We start from the raw sequence: 19,817 nt of genomic DNA, 5'->3' as shown, positions 1-19,817 counted from the left end.
CTCCCTGCCCCAAAACTTGTAAATCCTTTACGTGTCCTACAGTGATATTAAATAAGTTTTAACAGGAAAAAAACCCCATAATAAAAATGAAAGTGTCATCAAAACTATTTTTAAAAGGCTATTAAAAAGTGTACAGTATTAAAAAAAAAATATCTTTTTTTGTAAACCATCTTTTTAAACACCATTTATCTGATTCTTGGTCATATTTTGTGAAGGGTATACCTTAGTTTTTCTTCTTTCTTTCTTTCCTTCCTCTCTTTTAGCACTGAAGTTTTCAGCTTTTACTACACTATTTGTATTTTATTGTTTGTGGGTTTTTTCAATGTTTTAAATACGGTAAAACCATTAATTTGGCTTGCTTATTACCAGAAATATTATTCCCTCTGTCTCAAAATATTACCCAGCTGATATTCTGTATTTCTCCAAATCTGTGAGTGACCTTTCAGCTCGGTAGAGCAGTGCTGTGAGCAGCACAATGATGAGGCCAGTTATTTAGAAAAACATGTAACGCAACAATTCACCGATCAATCCTCCTCTTCCACTCTAACGTGGTTACTGAAATACGATTGCTTTGTCCAGGCTGCCTATACACTGCCAGCTGACTGAGCCCATCTGGATTCCCACAGAGAGTGTTCACATATTTTGATAATACAATTTTTAATATTTTCTTGCCCAACTCTGCCTGTGCACCTTGCTTCTGGCTAACTGATATCTTCTGCTTTTATGTTCTTGTGTATATGGATTGTGAATGCAGGTGGCATTGCAACTGGTTTTTTTGCAGTTGCATTTGCAAAACAAGAAGTCACAAGCGCCTTAAAATATTTTTGAAGTGCAGTTTTTGTGTTCTTAGAATTAGGGCCCACATCCAAAGTATGTATTTACCCAACAAACTACAGTGAAACAGTGAGCTAATACAGACACCATATGAAAAGGCATATTCAGCAGCTCAGTACTGTGCTTTCATATAATCCTGTGTATTTAGCCAGTCCTCACATCAAGTTTAATCACAAGACCTCACAGATAATTACATATGAATTGTAAACTTTTTAACTACATATGAATTTATAAACTTCTATCAGATAGTTTAACTCTTGAAAGAAAAAGACTTTTACACAAAGGAGGCAAGGCGGTAATGTTGTATGACAATGGGATTAGACACAAGACTGCCATACGGGTCAGATACTCAGCTGGAATGGAGTGTCATAACCAGATGGAATTGTTAGGCTTTTGCTCTTCCTTCTATGTACTCTTTCCTCTTCAGAGTCATGCTTTAGGAAGAATGGGTTGTTTTATTTTTAATGCTAGTGTGGAGTAGCAAAATACAAAGGGACAGATTTTTCTCTTTCAAGTGGTGTTTTTTGCCTAAGAGCAGCACAACATAGGCAGTATGCTCTGGAGAACCAATTGCCAAGGACAGTCGAATGGCCATTGTTCTGATGCACTTCCCATCTACAAAGGCATGAAAGCACTAGTTGTGCAGAAGGAAATGTCACTCATTGCCTTTATATTGGTTAAATGCATTATTCCAGGATTTGCTTAATTAAAAAAGCATCCAGTCAGTAGGTTAAGAAAACTGCAAGCTCAGCATTGGAGGGAAGTATTGCCTTTCTCTCTGAGATCTCAGTTGTAAATGTAATGGTGAATAAGAAAAAAAGTGAAGCTGTACATGGTGACGGGCCTTTCTGAATTTCTGTTTTACAGAGGACCGAGTCTGAATCTCTGACTGATTTGAGCTGTACCCCAGAGGAAGAAGAAGAAGATGATGCTGTATTCAAACCCAGCAATCAAGAACTGCCATGCAGCACAGCTGCAACACAGAATGTGGCTTCCTGGCCAAAGCCCATAATGCCTGAGGACCTCCCCCCTGCTTTGAGACCAGTGATGACTCAGCCTGCTTCCGAGTCTGCTGCTGTACAGGAAACCCTGCTACCAGAGAATAAGCCAGAGGACTGCCAACCACCACTGGAAATGACATGTGAGGAGTCTGAGTCCTCACTGCTGACAGAAGACAAAGGCTCTGCAACTTCTTCCTACTCCATTTCAGACAGGGAAGTACAAAAGCAAGAAGATTCTTCAGAAACACTGGTTCTGTTGTCTGGGGATGTGTCAATCAATATTTTAAATCAAGAAAATAAGGAGCTTCCTACTGTGTTTCCATTAAATAAATTACCATCTGAAGAAAATATTTCAATTAGTAAGAATAGTATTGTTTGCTTGGAAAGGGTGGAACAAAATAAACAGAAGGATGATCAGGTACCTGTGGAAATGCCCTGTAATGAAGGGGCAAAGAAAGAGTTTACTCTATTGTCAGAGTCCAGCAAGGAGTTTTTCATGGATTCTTCTCAGCCCACAGACTCATTCCATGTTTCACATCCTGCTTCCTCAGTGCAGATGGGATCATCGACTTTCTGCTCTCTAGAGAAAATAAAGACTGCAGAGGAAGCAGCTGCTTCTGGTAAGGAGAACAGTCAGTCACTGGTCCACAAGGAGGAACAGTTGGGGAAGAAAGCTGAAAAAGCAGCCAATGAACTTAATGCCTTCAAAAAGTTTTCTGTTTCCTCTGCACGGGAGAGGCCAAGCACCAGAAGCCTGCATTTCCCAGAACGATCAGAGTTGGAAAGCTCATTAAATACTGGATTCTTCTTGTCCAAAGCAAAGGTCTCCTCAAGAGATGAGAAGTGGCAAGAAGACTTCCAGAAAGGCTCAGATCTGGACGAGGAAAAAAGTAGCAACAAAAAGCAGACTTTGCTGCCAGAGTCCTACTCTGAGAACACAGGCCAACCTACAGAAATTTTGGCTGGTTATGTTTCTCTGGCTGTTGATGGAGTACCAATGCCAAGCAATTCTTCAGTGGTATCTCAGAATCAGCCAAGTCGTAAAGATAAAAGTCCTTTACAAGTGAAACTTAGATCCACCTCACTGTCCTTGAAATATGGAGACAACTCACCACCAGAATCAAAAGGGATTAAAAGATACAGTGCAGAATTTAATTTAGAAAATGAGGGATTGACTTCCTTTCTAAGAGGTGATAAGGCAGAGATCAGAAAAACAGCCAGTACAAATATTGGTGATTCTTTTAATGAAAAGATCAAACCCAAAGCAAAGTCCTCTGAACAGCTTAGTAGCAAACCTCCATTGCCTAAAAAGCCAGCGTTGCAAAACATAACCATTCCAAACACTACTGCAAGCAAGGATAAGCAGGACAAAGCTGTTCACTCTCCTGAATCCAGAAATGAAGACAGAGACTTGGAGAAAGAGTCAACTGCTTGTAAAGTGCCTGGTAAGACTCCCAAAACTTTATAAAGTTACCTTCACTTGCAAAGAGTGACCTTACCCGTGCGAGAGCATGAGGCAGAACTGTTGTATCTGTCTGGTGAGCATGAGCTGATGGCTCTGCCTTCAGTGATGTTGCTCCCTTATTTTCCCTTGCTGAAAAGATTATCAAAATGTCAGCAGGGAAGAAACAGCAGACAGAATAAGATATTTTTACCTCTGATTTTTAAATTTCAGGGTATTGTTTAAAGGATGTTCAAAGTGACACTCAAAAAATAAAGTACACTAGCAAATATTGGAAAACAGAAATATCAAGCCACTAAGTGTCCCCATTTAGAGCTGCTGTATGACAATTCAAATTTCAAGAGCACATATTAAGTGTCCTGTGTGGGACAAGTGACTCAGACCTCTAGACCTTCTTTTTCACCATAGCATTAAGGCAGAAATGCAATGAGGACAGTCACTGCCTGCCATGGTAAACGCACCATTTATTTATTGCCTCCTGTGAGCTTTTCTTATTCATTTATCCATCTTTATCATTACTCATTCCTTGTTTAAAACAAAAATTAACAACCCTGAAGCTTCCTGGAGTTTAAAGCCAGGAGAGACCGCAAGATCGTGTCTACTGCAGACTGTTATATTTCACCCTGTTGTCTGTCTTATATAATTGGGTTAGAGTTAAAAAAATGATCAGACGTCTGGAGACTAATATACTGTGGGTTACAGGCAGAGAACAGAAAAGGCTGGAAGTGACACCGCTGAGTTCTTTGCAGTGACAGTAAACAAGTGAGGTGAAACACACTAAAGCAGTTCTAGCAGAAGACCTCTGCTCTTCACTTCAGAGAACAGCCAAGAATGGAAAAAGAATCTTTAGGTCTTCTGATACGTGGAAGAAATGTTTTCCCTGTCCTGGACCTGTCTGGGCATGGGTTTGATGTTAAAAATGTGAGATAATGCTGGCCAAGAAAATGATAAAGTTTCTCTGTGTCATTGCAGAGCTTCCCCCCATCTGGTTGCTCTTCTCTGATTGGGGTCATTCTCTGAGAGTCTCTGGTCAGCACCTCTGACCAAGACAGAAGGTGCTTCCCCTCTCTTGTCCTCTAGGGTGACAAAAGTCTCTTCCTGGCCCCAGAGGCAACTTGCTGATGCCCTGAGCGACATCTGATTTCAGCAGTCCTCTGCTGCAGCATCACAGACATTTTTGCAGGACTTTGGTCACGTCCACAGTTTCCTGCTCTCCCTGCCATCATAAAGGAGGGGATTCATTAAGATCCACAGCTGGATGAGGTCCCCACAGTCATCCAGCCAGAACCTCCCCACACCCTGCAGGCAAGGCAGGTGATATATATAGATATATAGATATATATGTGTATATAATCCCAACACTCCCTTTAAAGGCATTTTCCTCTCTGTGCTGTCCTGAGTAGTTGATTATTTGTAGTGATGCCCACATCTCTGATGGATTGAGATTTTGGGGAGGGTCATAGTGGGACAAGAGAGGAGAAGACCTAGCACAGTAGGGTTGTTCTGGCAGGGTATGGAGGAGAGCAGTGGGAGTACCAGTGCTCCCTCACACAGCCCGTTATCACATCCCTCTTGCTGAGTCCCAGAGTGCCTGCAGATGGACTGGAGTGTCTTCCTGCAGTGAAAGACAATGAGTGCTGGAGAAGGAAGGAGGGGAAGAAATGAAGCCGGGGAGCACATTTCTCCTCCAGGCTTCTTCTGTGGCTCCTCAGCCCTAGGAGGAAGGAGGCTCCTGCCCTGCGGTGCAGGACTGCCCTCTGCAAAATAGGAACTGTGGGTGAGAATTGAGTCTCGGTCTCCCTGGTAGGGATGCCTGCACCTGGAATTTGAAACAAGGTTAAGAATCCCTGCTTTGTTCCCCTCCACCTGGGAGTTTTACAACAAATCTGTCTGGCCTGAGGTTGCTTAAAATGATGGTTCAGATTGGTCTGTGATGGCAATTAGTTTTCTTCCTTATTTACTGCCACACTTATTGTATCAACTTAAGCAAATAGTTTTGCTAAAAGGTTTGCTGTGACAGTTTTCCATGTATTTCCAGCTTTGGTTTATTTGGTAATGGGTTTTGATATGAGTACATGCCAGGACTCAGAGTTTTCTAAATAAAAACCAGTCTTCTCCAAGCTGACCTGACCCACTGCAGACCTCTCTCTTTAGATACCTGACCAAGCACCTCCTTTTTCTAAGTTGCCACATCAGCCTGAACTGGCCACCTGAAGTCATGGGTGAATGAGGTGTGCCCACCTCCTCTGAGTGCCCTGGCACCACACCAGCTTTATTGGGAAAAATTGCACAGTCACCCCGAAAGTGATGTCCCTCTGTGAGGCATAGGAGAGACATTGGATGCAGTGAGGACTTAGCAGGGCAATAGCCCTGCCCAAACGTCATCTTAAGATCTATGAAAAGTTTCTCTCAGCTTGGTGAGTCAGGACTGTGTCTTTGCAACTGCAAACAGGAGAAATCTGATGAACACAATCAACATAGCCCTTCATGGATCATGTGTCTTATCAGGCATCTCTGGCCTCCTGATCTGCCTGGACACACACTTTTTTTTTCCCCCTACAACCACCTAGCCCTCTCCTAGCCCTTGAGTTCATCAGCCCTTTCAAAGAGCTGCAATCACCATCAGGAGACACTTTATGCTGTCAGGGAGTTTATTCCCGCAGTTAGGAAATCCCCATGCTGAACAAGAAGACAATTGTGAAATGGTGATACAAGGGGATGCAGTTCCCTTCTCATGTACACTCATTTCAAAAAACTCAGTTTGCTGCATCATGAGGTCAGTAGGAGCAATGTGGTTCATTCAGTTCACATTTCAGCTTTTCAGCACTCTTGGTACCAAAGGAACAGGAGAGCTGATGGGATGCTGGCTTACCATGCCAGGTGAAAGCAGCACTCCTGCTCCCCAGAGCTTTCTGGGGAATTAGTGAGGGATTGCTTTACCTCTGTCAGGCTGCAAGGAGGCTGACAGAGGTAAAGCAATCACACAGCCCTTTAATGTCTGTGTGAAATTAGTCACCCCAGGAGGAGTCATTTTTAAGTTTCTGGAGCTAAAGGCTCAAGTCCTTGCAAGATTTAAAAGGTTAAGCTGTGTTGTTTGGAGTTGATACACTTTGCTATAAATCCTATAAAGGGCAGAAACAATTACCATATGTTAACAGGTTATTACAAGAGCAAAACCATAAGCAATTCTTGTGTGAATCTGCATGTTGGGATAAACAAAAACCAGTGACTGAGGAGCTGTAGTGGGAAGACATCCTCTAAAAAGAGAAAAAGATCGCAGGGAAGAATGATGGATGTAATGGTAAAAGAAATTGGTGTGTATTGTCTGGCAAATACAGGCTCTGAAATGTCAAGAAAAATGTTTCTCTCTACATCAAAAAGACATTGCTTTAATGCTGTCCTGGCTACAGCTGAAAAACAAGCCATCGTTTTTTTGGTTTTGTTTTTTTTTTTTTTCCTTCCAAAAGAAGTTGCTTTCTCAGTTGTGTCAGGCTATTTTGCAACATGGCTGTTTTCCAGCAGTGAAACAGACTTTGATGCAAACAGCAGTTTCTTGTGTAAAAAAACCTCTTTTGGCATCAGTGGTATAGATCCAATCAAAAGTCAAATACCTCACAGAGCAGCTTAGGGAAGAAAGAAATGTCAGAAATACTTAACCAAATCTTTTAGAATAGCTTTGTTTGAAATTAAGGAATTGGGTGTGTATACTGACATGAATGCATGTAGTGCTTTAATAAACAAGGGAAATATGTAGGCCAGGATATTCTAAATGCTATATGCATTTGTAAAGCCCTTCTTAAAATAACTGGAGTTTTATAAATGAGCAAAGATACAACAGTGTGGAATTAAATATGCATGCATAAGCAGTGTTCTGAAACAATGACACTTACATGCAGAGGGTGTTATCTCCCTGTGTAACGTTGTTTGGATTAGTTTTGAGTATGTTTGCTTTTAAAACACTCAGGGAATCCACAAGCTAGTTTTGCTTGCTGTTAGTGGTTTGACTTTCAAAAGACTTTAAATTCTGGCTCTGACCTTTCGCCTGCACAGATGTACAGCAAGAGTAACCACTCTTTGCAGTCCTTGCAGGCATAAGATGTTCTTTTCCAGGTATGAGACTTACATGTCATAAAGAACCTCTGCTACAATGTGTGCACAGAGGCTTTTAGATCTAAAGAAAACATGTCTCAGCTTCAAAGAAACCTGAGGCCATCTCTAAAAAAGACAAAGTTAATCCCTAAATCTGAGGGTAATGGTTAAATATCTCTTTGCTGTGTTTATCCATATAAGCAGCACACAGAGAAAGGTACATTTGAATACATGAAGTATATCTGTCTGTCAATAGACAGAAACAGATGCATACTTTTCTTTCACTTTCTATGTGTGTGTATAAACCCATGCACAATAACAAGTCAATCATAGCTCCTTTTGTACATAAAGATTAATGTTTTATCTTCACCTTATTGTTCATACAACCAGTCTGACCCACATTACAGGATAATATCCAAATATCAATGAGAAGTGTACACGTTTATTCCCAGAATATTTATGCAGAAGAAATTTCATCTATAAGATCATAGCTTTAGTCCGAGGAAAAAAAGAAGTTTTAATTAAAAAAAAGTTTTAGTAGGATACTAAGGGAAACAGATACCTGCATTAAATGGGGTTGCAACAGAGAAATTTCCCCCCTCTGGAGGACCATTGAGGCAGCCAGCCCTGCTACTGTCCAACCCTGTGGAGGAGAGCTCAGGGGATTCTGAGCTGCAGGAGGGAATTGAGAAGGTGGCTGTGGTTCACTTGGCTTCAGAGCCTATCCTCAGTGGTTGATCTGGAAGCTGTGGAAGTGGTGAAGAATGCAGACAGAACAGCTGATCTTGTGACTGTCCCATGTGTGTTGGGTGGCTGTGGGGAAGACATGAAGGCTTCAGCAGCCTCTGGGTGTGGTTTCAAGTGGCAGCAAAAGACCTCAGCAGCTTACATTAATTGCTGGTTTTAATACCTAGTGACATTATGCACAGACTGGCTTGACAAGTTCGGACCTGGTATCTTTCCATTGTTGGTGGCTTATCCCAAGGGGAAGAAGGGACTCTTCTCTTTCAAGAAAGCTTGAGGCCAAGCCAGCTCCAAGGAAACCAGGGAAAGAAGCAATCATGAGGTTAAAACTGAATGAATGAGAGACAAATTGCTGCCAGCAATATCCTTTATTAGCTTATGAAGTTATTAAGTAAGGAGTTGAATAGCACAATGTTTAAAATAACATGTTGTAATATGAAATTAAGAATATAATTTAGACTTTAGTTTTATTCAGAAAATCTCCCAAGTGTAACACGGAAGGATGAGGCACAGCCCTGCTTTGACAAAGGAGAAATGAAACACAGGGCATTTGTGGTGGCTGTGATCTGCCAAAACTGGCTCAGCTTTGGATGGAGGATGCCACTGCTTGCATTTTGTACTTCTTTGTTATCTCCCTAAGAGTGGCATTTACCAGCTGGGAGTTTCTGTGCCAGCTGCTGTGCATGTGACATGCAGCAGATGCAGGAATTAAAATCATCCTTTTGAGTACTTTTGGTTCCGCTCTGGCTACCCAGCTCCTTAAATGCTGTGCTTTGCCACGTGGTGAACCATAAAGGCACATGGACTATCCCATGACTAGATAAGACAGAGCTTGTTCAAGGTGATCAGTCATGAACCAAGAAAGATGTGTGAATGGCACTTCCCTTGGGAACGGTCACTTCCTGAGAAAGCTTCTTGCCTCTTTGTGTCCCTTAGGGTCCCAAGAGCTTCCTAGGACAGTCTCAGGTCACCTTAAACTGCCAGCTCGCTTCACCATGGATTACTTCACCACCTTTCATCCTTCTGGCTGGAACAATGGTGCATATATGCTGCCAAGAAACCTTATCTAATTGGAGGTGGGAGGATGTAAAGGACCTGTGGGCAATGGGAAAGATAATAAATAGTGAATATGCCTCTTCTACCCCTTACAGTAATTCTGGCTGCCAGATGAGGCAGCAAATCCTGCGTGGGTTGCATCTGATGGTTTTTTTTCTGAAGATAAGGCATTTCCCCTGCCTTGTCTGCCTGTCTGGCTTTCTGCAGCAAAGACTCTCAAAGGAATGAGGGCAGAATGTAATTGCTTAAAGACACAAGAAAGCCCTTCCCAGCAGCAGATCAGGTCTTGATCCTCTGTACATGATACTACTCTGCTGTCCTAAGTTGGCCCATACAGATATATATAAAATCTTTAATATTATAATAAAGAGCTTTTGTCCCCTACTATCAAAGCGACATTTGGATACCATCTCCTATGGAATGATACCTGGCTCTAATTTGACTGCCTTCTAATAGGCATGACTAGGATGTCTGGCATCTCATGAGAGAGAACTGCCTGAAGAGTAAGGGTGCTTGGTGACTTCATTAGAGTGTCTGCCTTATGAAAAACATTGTTATAATACCAGCCTCCAGACATCACTGTAGGACTGGGAACCCTGTTGTGCCAGGCAATGCACAGTGAAATAACAGCAGGATGAATCCTAAGTTCATGAGGATGACAGAGAAATGGAAGCACAGGTAGCAGTAAGACCATTACATGTCAGAAATAGAGCCTGGGCATAAGAGTCATTTTGTCAGCGTGGATTGTGTGGTGGAAGCAGAGGAGGAACAACCTTGATGTTTACATAAAGCTCCTGTGGTGTGACAGGGAAAATAGGACAAAACACAAAGGGGGATTTGGAGTCACAGCAACTAAGATGTACATCATTAGCAGCATCAAGGCAGAAGCCAGGTTCCCAGTATCATCAAAAAGTGTGGGTGGATTTAAAAGGACCTTCAGGATAAAGACATTGGAGTTTTTGAGCACCAAGACATTACAGACGGTGAAGGAGGGTGAAGAGGTGGTAGAAGAGGATGCATGTGGTGGTGTGTCTGCAGCTGTACAGCCAGAGAGCTGTTCCTCAGCTCTGAGGAACTCTGGATATCACCTTCAGTCATGGCAGCTCATCCGTGTGCCACAGCAGTGCTTTGGGAGCTGCTGAAGTGTAGTGCCTGGTTTTACTGGGCAGTGCACTAATAGCTCCTGCCCAAATTGCCCATCACCTAAAAAGGTGCAGATGGGCTCCATGGCTGCAAGCAAAGAAGGGAATGTGATGGCAGATGCATTAGCAGACATCACATCATTTCAGCTGTGTGTGTTCATTTATGAAGATCCTAATGAGGTTTGTCCTAAGATACTGAGAGAAGATGGGCTAGAAGACCTTGACTTACTAGTGGTTGTCTTGGAGAGCTGGGGAAGTTAAGGGGAACTGACTGATGTCAGAAAAACCATTCCAGGTGAAGTGGTGTAGTCCTTCCATGTCAGCTGATGCTAACACCATTTCATCTCAAGTGCCAGTTCTGACCATCATATTTGAAGAAGATTTGAACCAAACTAGGACAATTCCTACAAAAGAAAGACTGATCTAGAGAATATGATTAATCAGAAAAGTTAAAAAAATACGGAAAACATGGTCTAAGTCTTCAAATGCATAACAGGCTGTTGCAAGGAGACTATGAGTAATCTGCTCGTGTCCGTAGTGTGTAGGAGAAGTAGTTAAGGATTTGAATTAGAGCAAGGAAGATTTAACTTACCCAATAGGCAAAAAAAAAAAAAAAGTAGAAAAAAAGAGCTGTGCCATAGGATTGGTTGCCTAGGGAGACTCTGAGACCTGTCCTGTTTTTGGAGAGTTATATAGATACATATTTGTAAGGAAACAGTTTCTATGAAACTGATTTTTCAGCTGATCTTGCCTTGCAGTTGAGGGACAGACTACATGACATATTGAGATCTCTCCCAGCCTTATTCTTTATCATCCTGTAAAATGAGATAACAATGAAGTGACGAGAGCCAATGGAAGGCAAAAAAAATACAGTGATGGGAAAAAGATTATGGGAGGAGCAGCTATTGTCATGCAAAGATGGGGTTAGGTGGAATGCAGAGAATTGGAGTAACGGGCTGTGCAAGAGGGAGAGAAGCTCCTTCAGTGTCCAGGGCCTCTGTTTTATCTGTGCCACATTTGCACAGCTGGACTTCTGGTTTATTTCTTCCAGAGGTTTTCCTGCAAGATGGCATGAGGTGAATGTGAAAGGAAATGCAGGCATCAGCTCGCAAAACATCTTGCTTTGGCATTAAAGCATGGAGCTTTTTCTTTTTCATTTTTCAGCTGACATAGGCTTTACAATGTTTTCTTGTTCAAATAACTAGTCTCTGGTGAGGTATAAAAATGACTTGAGAAAATCCCTGAGCAAAGCAAGTTTGTGGGCTTTCATAATATGCCTGTGTTGGCAGACTCCAGCTCTTGGGAGAGCATCATCCCTTTCATCTCCCATGCTTTCCGGAGCATCTCAAATGTGCCTTCAGAGATATTTGCTTGCTCTCCTGATCAGGGCCACATTCTGCCAAACTAGCCCATAGCGCTCCACAAATGTGTCTGACAGCTCCACAGCGTCCCATGGTTGGCTCTACATCAGCAGAGTAGCTGAGCCCCCAAGGGACCCTAGGGCAGTAATCCTTTCTGGCTGGGTCTGCCTCCTCCCAGGTCCCAGAACAGGGTGCTGACTAAGTAACAAACTTTTCCTAAGAGCAGGACCACACATGATTTGAGGACAAGAAGCTTAACTTCTGTTCTGAAAGAGCCTTCTGTAAATTTTGGTACATTGGTGGCCAGAAATGGCTGGGAAAGGTAAAATCAACCTTCTTGGGTCTAAGGTTGTTAGTCCTGTTCTTGTTCCTCATTTAAACTACAGAGAAGCTCTACCATTAGCTGGGAAACTTAATTTTGTGTTCAGTGTGAGTCAAAAAATGGAGAACCAGGGGGATGGAACCAATGGAGCTGCTGAGGCTCTTCTCTTGACCCAGTTCTGTTCAGTGAATAGACAGGATTTCCTGCCACAGACTATTTGAATACAGAGTATTTCTCTTTCCCATAACCCTGGATTCTGCATGTCCTTGGGTAGCAGTTGTGAGGTCAGCAGGGTAACACTTTTAACTTTCTTCTCCAGAAATTGTCTCTTTTTTTGTGTGTCATTGAAGTCTCAGTTCTGGTAGAGCACAATGGAAGTTACTGGCCCCAGTGAAGAGCATGGTCAGCATCAGCAGGGATAAGTCAACGTAAACCTCACATCAAAAGACCAGGAAGCCACTCTGAGGTTTTAGCAGTACTTCTGTGTGCTCAGACACCACAGACTGCTGTGCACAGGCACCCATGGCACATGCAGACTCCCGGGAGCTGGGGAGGGAGGCTGCTCCTGAAGGGATGGAAGGAAAGCAGGAACCAGACTAAGGCATGGGCTGCTGCTGCGTGGACGTCAGAAGAGCAGGAGCCAAGGGCAGCCACAGTGGGGGGAAGAGGTTGCCTTTGCAACAACACAGTCCCTCTGTGTCCACCTTTGAATTGTCTACTGCTTGTCTCTAAGATGCCATGGAAGAGGGAGCAGAAGGGGCAGACCTTGGGAAATAGGTAGATTAGTGAAGTTTGATTAATGTTTTTGTATCTCCTGCATGTGAGGGCAGTGACACTGTGACTCCAGCTGAAGAAAGATGCAAAGCATTTCTCATCAGTAGAATGATAACTTAAACCTGTGAGCACAGGAAAATTGCTCTCTGGAGACCAAACTAAACGGAATTCCTACTTACCCAGGCTGATTTCATATCCTGGGACCAATCAGTATATTGAGAAAGTATGAGCTGAAGCTGATTACAACTCTTTTTCCTATAACCATGTACATAAATAATCTGTCAACAGAGAAAAGCATGCCTTCCCCCGTGGCTGCCAGAGACTCTGGAAGAGATCCTGACACTCCTACAGAACCAGCCTGGATTTCCATTGCAAGGCAAAAGCAGAGGGGCATGCATCAGGAGAAGGAACTCGACAGAGAAAAGCTTGGGGCTCCAAATAATAAATTGAATACAGAGAAACAGAATAAAGGAAACGAACAAACAGAGGTACTTGCAGCACAAATTTGTGATGCTTTTGTATCACCTCCTGTAGTACTCTTTGGATCTACTGCTATGTTACCAGTCATGCCATAGCGATTACAGATACTTAATGAGTGCAACTATAATAACAAAGACACTGCTCTCATAAATGTGTTACAGATTCAAAGTTCTCTGACTATTCAGATATGTAATTTTGTATCTCCAAGAAATCCTGGAACTATGTGAAGTGTGTAATATTTCTTGGCATACCTACCAGATCTAACATGTGTATTGCATGCTAAAATATCCAAAGTGAGGTGCTAAATTGTAGTCTCTGATCTTTCTCAATGCAGAGGAAATATGTTCTAACTATCCTTCTAAGCACAGCCTTTCATTGAACCTCTTATACCTCCTGACTGATTTAACACTGAATGAACAGCTTGGTCCCAGAAGCTCCTAGGTAAGAATTTTTAGAGCCTTGAGAAGTGAAATAGGATAAAAATAACTTTCACACTTGCAGAGAGTGCCAAGATATAAATTCTGGTTCCCTGTATATGGATAATTCAGAAGCCCATGTGGTACCATGGAATATGGGCTGACACTGCCTCTTCAGAGATCCCATGCATAACAGGGTGATACCCGTAGGAAATGATCTTCCCAGATGACAAAGCTGTGCCAGCAGAAGTGCTTGGCATGAATCCAGGACACTAACCTGCTGCCTGTTTTGCGTCCTGCACAAGTAAGAACCCTGGTCTGATGCAGGAGAATGTGTGTCCTGTACCGGTGCAGCACACCCAGAGCAAATGGCCTACTTTCTTGCTTCAGGTGGTACTGCTAGAACCCCAGACAGGTGTATTATATCCTGGAATAAGAGAAGATTTCTAGATGATGAAAAATAGCAGTGGTTAGATTAACAAGAAGTAATACCTAATAAGATGTCTAGGCAAACTTCTGAACTGCAGTAATGCCCAACATAATCCCAAAATAGTTTCTATGTCAGAACAGGAAACTCCAGATTTTAGCTGGCAATGATCCCTGAAATTCATGCCATGCACTTTATTTCCTTATAGCAGCTAACAGAGAAGCATGCCAAGATGCTTCTGACTGCAGCATGTGAGGCTTGGTGCCACTGTACTACTCCCACTTTCTCTTTCTCCCACATGGCACCAGGCACTATCACTTTAGGGTAGCTTTTGATACTGGCAAGAAAATCTATTGGAGGATGTGTTTGATTTCTTCTTTATGAAAAATCCATTTACCATCAACTGTCCAAAAATACAGTGCCCCAGCCCACAAAATTTGGGAGATGGAAGAAAAACATGAGAGAATGAGGCTTTTTCCAAATCCTATGTATGCTAGTAGAGATGTGCAAAGGACTTGGAATACATTTTGCAGTGAAGACTATCATTATCTACTCACACCATTATGAATAAGATATACAGAGGCATAGTTTTAATTTGTAAAATTGAATATCATGGATGTTAACATGAAAACACTGTAACTTTCTGAACAGATATCAGCTCACGGGAGACGATTGGGACCAATGTCTGCTGAACTGTGGCAGGCACCCCATCCGCTACCTTTGCTCATGTTCTTCCAAACTGAACTCATTCTCCCTGCATTACTTGGATTTTATCCCTCTCTGTGCCTAGGGGCCAGTGAAGCCACAATGGAGCAAACCTTCATACTTGGCACCTAAAACCACTTCTGAAGAGCAGAGGAAAGACACAAAGTCTGAAGCGAAGTCCCTGCTGAGAACCAATTCACTGTCACATGATGCCCCTGGTAAGAAACAAAATGCTTAAAATGTAGGCTGTTATCTCACAACCTTGTCAGAAGAAATCCTGCTTGAGTGTGCTGCAAAAGGAGTAGGGGATAGAGCCTAATCTCTTCCTCAGCCCCACATCAGCTAGGGCAAAGAGTTTTCTCAGCACTCACGTCTGGGGTTTTATTTGGTGGCATATTCTTTTGACCAGTTTGATTACAAATAAAAGAGTAACAAAGGGTAGCCAAAAACTTGTGTTGAAAGAAATGTGAATCAAGAACTCCAGGCTCTTTCACAGGACAGAAGCCCAAATGCACTATCCCAGTGTAAAATGTAAGCAGGAATATTTTCAGTAGCATTCAATTTAAATGTGGCTTCCTAAGCAAGCTGGAATGATGTGATCACAAACTGTCTGACCATCAGTCCTCCCACAATGAGTTTGTTGTAAATCTCTTTGGTAAATTAAAATTTCAAGGAAGGGTGGAAGTCTTGAAGTAATAAAATTCCTGTGAGGTGGGGGCTGAGTAAAGGAGGAATTCACAAGTGAATACTTTAGCTAATGAAAAGACACTCTCTTCTTTGACCTGGGTGTTAACATAAGGCACAGTAAGGAATCCAAGTCATCATGTTGACTTTTGGTAAATTTAAGGATCAAAAGATATTAGTGATGAAAAAACTGTATTATTTAGAGCAAAGAATGGTAATTTCCTCAATAACTTATTGCAGAAGCAGCTTCCATGTGAAATGTAAAGATTTTCTACCACAGGGCAAGGCATGGGAAGTATTCAATAAAAGAGGGTGTTTAGTTGCACAGCAAGTAAGTGTAAAATGTCCATGTGTTTTATTCACAGTAGCTCCATCACCTGCACTGGTGGATAAGGAGGAAATAAGCCACTTGAAGAAAGTCAGTAATGCTGCTCCAGATCAGCCATCATGGATGGAGCTGGCCAAAAAGAAATCTCAAGCTTGGAGTGATATGCCACAGATTATAAAATAGAATGATGCAAACAAGTAGCATCTTTCATAATTAAGTCAACTACTTAACTGAACTCCTACAGACCAGCTAATCACAGTGAAGAATCTCTTGATACAGAAGGGTTTTATTATACAGCTGTGGAGAAAGTGTGCAATAGGTGCAGTCAAAGAGTTTACCTTCAGTTTTGTAGCAATCAGAATTGCAATGGCAATGGATTACTTAAATTATGCTAAGGACATACTTACCCTTTGGAAAATAAAACTTTTGCCTTACGTATTTCCTGCATTTTCTGCTTTTAATGATGTTTGCATCCAAACAGGATCTTTGCTAAACTTTGCTGAACTCCTGTTGTTGCTGGAAAATTCTTGTTATGGTTTTCTCTGTTTACATTTATAAACTGTGCATTAACGTCCTGACTCTGTTGATGTGTTTCACTGGAATCACATGACACACTTTCTACCAAAGCTGTTAGGCCCATGGAGGTATTCTTGAATAGCTGCTAGTGAGTACTCCATTAAAATGTGTTGCTTGAGCTGCATGTTTGCCAGTGGTACAGTTTCTGGGGTTAGGTTGCCTTTCAGGAGGCACAAATACACACATTTATGTGTGACCATGAAAAAAATTCCTCAGTTCTTTCTGTGAGCAACCTTGGCTGCACAGTGCAGTAAGGAGACTGAACTGCAGTTGGAAGCTCATCAATGCATTCACAGTTGCTTTCCTACCTGAATTCATCTGGCTGCAACTGGCTTTCCATTATGTCAAACCTCAGGCCCAGTTAGGAGGATGGTGTTAATAACAATGGTCAATATGAATTTAATTAAAAAATAAGAACTGAAAATCCTGGAGCTAAAGTTCAAACTGAAATGCTGGGGAAAACTGTGAATTTCATCACGGCATCAGCTTCACATATCACCCCCCACATAATCTTAATTCTTCTCATTAAAATCCAGTAATATACAGATAGCACATCTGTACTTGACTACCTTTATGTAACATCCTCGTGCTCATTGGCCTGAGTCTCCCCCACCAGCTTGTGACTCCCACTCATGAAGTCTCCTAGGCTCTTCACCTTCGCTTATTTAACAAGATTGACAAGATAAATCATTTGCTGCTGATTGACTGAAACTACTCTGAACATATTTTAAGACCTCCCTATGAGTTACAGAAGCAAAGGACAAACCCTGTGATACCCCACTGCTAAGACAAACATTTCGTTTTGTGTATGCATGGGTGAAGTACTACCTTAGCACTGCAATCCCTAGGTTTATTTATATTTATATTAGTGGTTTTGTTTTTCTTGTCACATTACATTCTCTTTGGAAATATGTGGGGAGACTTTAGGAAATGTAGGATTTTCTAGCACCTGCGTTTGCAATTTTGAAGACGTGGGAAGGAAAACCCGAGCCCTCTCAGTCATGACAACTGCATTTTGCAATGAATAAAGAAACAGAGAGTTGGGCACGTGAATATCCAAGACACTGTTAAAGGCTTTCAGTCAGGTTGTCTTTCATTGTTAAAAATAGGAGGAGGAAAAACTAGTTTTGTGTTTGTCAGAGCCTTAGGACAGAACCAGTCAGCCTGCATCCCTGCTGGGATCAGCCTGCACGGCTGCTGGGGGCCTGGATGGGGCCGTGCACAGACCTGCTGCAGCCCATCCCAGAGCTGCCAGTAGTCCCGACCCAAACAGGGTTCTGCCAGCTGTTGCAGGGTTTTCTCCTTCCTGCAGATGGTAAAAGGCAGTGTGAGATACCCACTGAAATCAGAAGTGGCAAGACAGCTCTCTGTCCACACCAGATCCACACCAGAAATAGTAACTTAATTACAGGATCTGCAACCTTGGGCTCAATTGCCCGAAGGTTGGTTGTGCAAAAAACTTTCACACTTCTCCCCCATAAGCAAGCATGAACAATCCTTAATCTCAAGTAATATTTTTTTCTTTTTTGGTATTCATATTCTAGGAGCTACAGTAGAAACAGGCACATTTTCAGATACAATAAAAACCATCTTAACTCCCTCTCTTTCCAAAACACCCTTTCTGAAACAAATAACTAATTAGCATAAAGTGTAATGTTACGATATGCTATTACCTTATGTAGGAGTCTTGAAAAAAACCCAGTTTCTCTATTAAAGGAATATAACATGTAAAAAAAGACCAAATTTGTACCCTCTAATTATTGCCACCCCATGAAAAGGTTTTCAGGAAATGTAGTTAAAGGTACATTCTGTGTTCTTACAATTCCCTCCCTGTTTAAAACAATTAAAACTGTGTTGAATCATGACTGAATTCCTGGAGCATGATCTGTGCAGCTGTATGGGGAAGAGTACAAAATCTCTTGCTCAGGAATAATGGAGATGAAAGGTGGAGGTATCATGGCAAGACCTGCACCACCTCGAGGGGAACAAGGCCTGTGTCCAACCGCCTTGTGGACGTGTCAAGGAGAGGAGGTGAGGGAGCAACCGGCTCTTCACTGGACACAGGCCTCCTCCTTGTGTGATTTGGGATCTAGATTTGGGAGCATGCCGAGGCGGGAAGCATGGGCTGCACATCAGCCTCTGCTTTGCCTTTGACTGTGACATGATCCAGGTATTGCTGCCTTAGGGTTTCCAGTGGTTCTGCTCGCCTTCGAGTTTCCAGTGCCAAGTGGGTGACAATGACTGCTGTGTGTGGTGACAACCAGCATTGTGGATTCCTATGAGCTTATGAGCAACCTTCATCTGACCTTCAAGGCAAGACTGGAGCCCTAAAGGCTGCTCAGGCTTACCTGAAACAAATTCAGGATCTTGACCAATTCTGCCATAATTATGGACCAATTCAAGTGTCTCAAAATATGCTTCAGAGAATCACTAATATTGTGTGCTTCTTTTCTCATGGTGCACAATTACAATGGAAGTGATTGCCACAGGAGGTTGTAGACACCAAAGGTTTAGTTGGCTCCAAAAAACAAACCAGTGGAAGAAAAAAATCCCTGAAGCTGCTCAACACAAAAGCCAAGGCCTTGGTTTGGGAGCCTGTGAAAGTCTTTGGGAGGCAGTATCAGTGGTCTTCTTCATATTCTCCTACCACTGAAATGGCCCTGGCCTTTGTGCAAGAGAAGCCACTTGGCTGCTTGCACCTCTGATATGACAGCCAGAGGAATTTTTATTTTCTCACAGTGTTGCTCTGTATCCAGATTTCTTAGACAAAGGGTCATGCAAGCAGAACTTGCTATAGGTGTCCTGCAACAGGTAGGCAGAAAATAGTTTTAGAACTCATGTATTTTTCTTTGGGGAAATGGCTCATTTGTGGAAATAGAAAGATGCAAATAAAAATATAGTTCTCTCCTCTGCATGAACAGTGAGTTATGTTTCACACTCGATGCCACCAGAAAAGCCTTTCAGATCCAATCAGCTTTCCTGAGGACATCATTATATTTTTCCAGCTGAGAGGCAATATGACTAACTTGGGCTGATCCATTTTGCTCAGGCAGCTGCAATATACACTGTTGGAATATAACATCTAACAGGGAAATAAAGTGTAAAAATTCACCTTTTCTTCATGACTCATGCACATAAACTAACAAGAGTTGGAATTACAGTCAAAGAACAACAACAAAATGGACTTGAAAAAATAGAAGTTTCCTCTCCCAGAAGTGCTGCATGAGACACCTTTGGCTTTCTGTTTAATGAGCAAGGTGCCTTCCCAGCAGAGAAGGGCCTAATATAATGCAAATGAAATCATCTATCAGGCGTCTTTGAGCACAAAACCCCTAAATTTGATGATTTATGGAGTTTACTAGTTGGATTACCCTAATCAGCTACCTCCCAATGTTTAGTAATTGTATGTAAAAAAT

General features: G+C 42.2%; 1 protein-coding gene across 6 annotated transcripts in view; it reads left to right on the top strand.

Annotated features, from left to right (window-relative positions):
* KIAA1211L (KIAA1211 like) overlaps positions 1–18,266 on the top strand; it is a 44,530-nt gene extending 26,264 nt beyond the window's left edge. For 4 of the 6 annotated variants that reach the window (XM_008635804.2, XM_017737172.1, XM_017737169.1 and 1 more), the window contains 4 exons: positions 1,702–3,280; positions 13,074–13,273; positions 14,899–15,031; positions 15,863–18,266. In XM_008635804.2, coding sequence (XP_008634026.1) covers positions 1,702–3,280; positions 13,074–13,273; positions 14,899–15,031; positions 15,863–16,008 — 2,058 coding nt within the window. In that variant the 3' untranslated portion in view covers positions 16,009–18,266. Of the gene's footprint in view, positions 1–1,701; positions 3,281–13,073; positions 13,274–14,898; positions 15,032–15,862 lie in introns of those variants that run through there. The other 2 variants (XM_017737171.1, XM_017737174.1) reach the window with 2 other exon arrangements.
* The last annotated feature ends 1,551 nt before the right edge of the window (positions 18,267–19,817 follow it).

This window comes from Corvus brachyrhynchos, unplaced genomic scaffold (genome assembly GCF_000691975.1).
Source record: "Corvus brachyrhynchos isolate BGI_N302 unplaced genomic scaffold, ASM69197v1 scaffold83, whole genome shotgun sequence".
In the NCBI taxonomy this organism is placed as follows: domain Eukaryota; kingdom Metazoa; phylum Chordata; class Aves; order Passeriformes; family Corvidae; genus Corvus; species Corvus brachyrhynchos.
The sequence above is the reverse complement of the archived record's forward strand: the minus strand, read 5'-3'. Positions and strand labels throughout refer to the sequence as shown.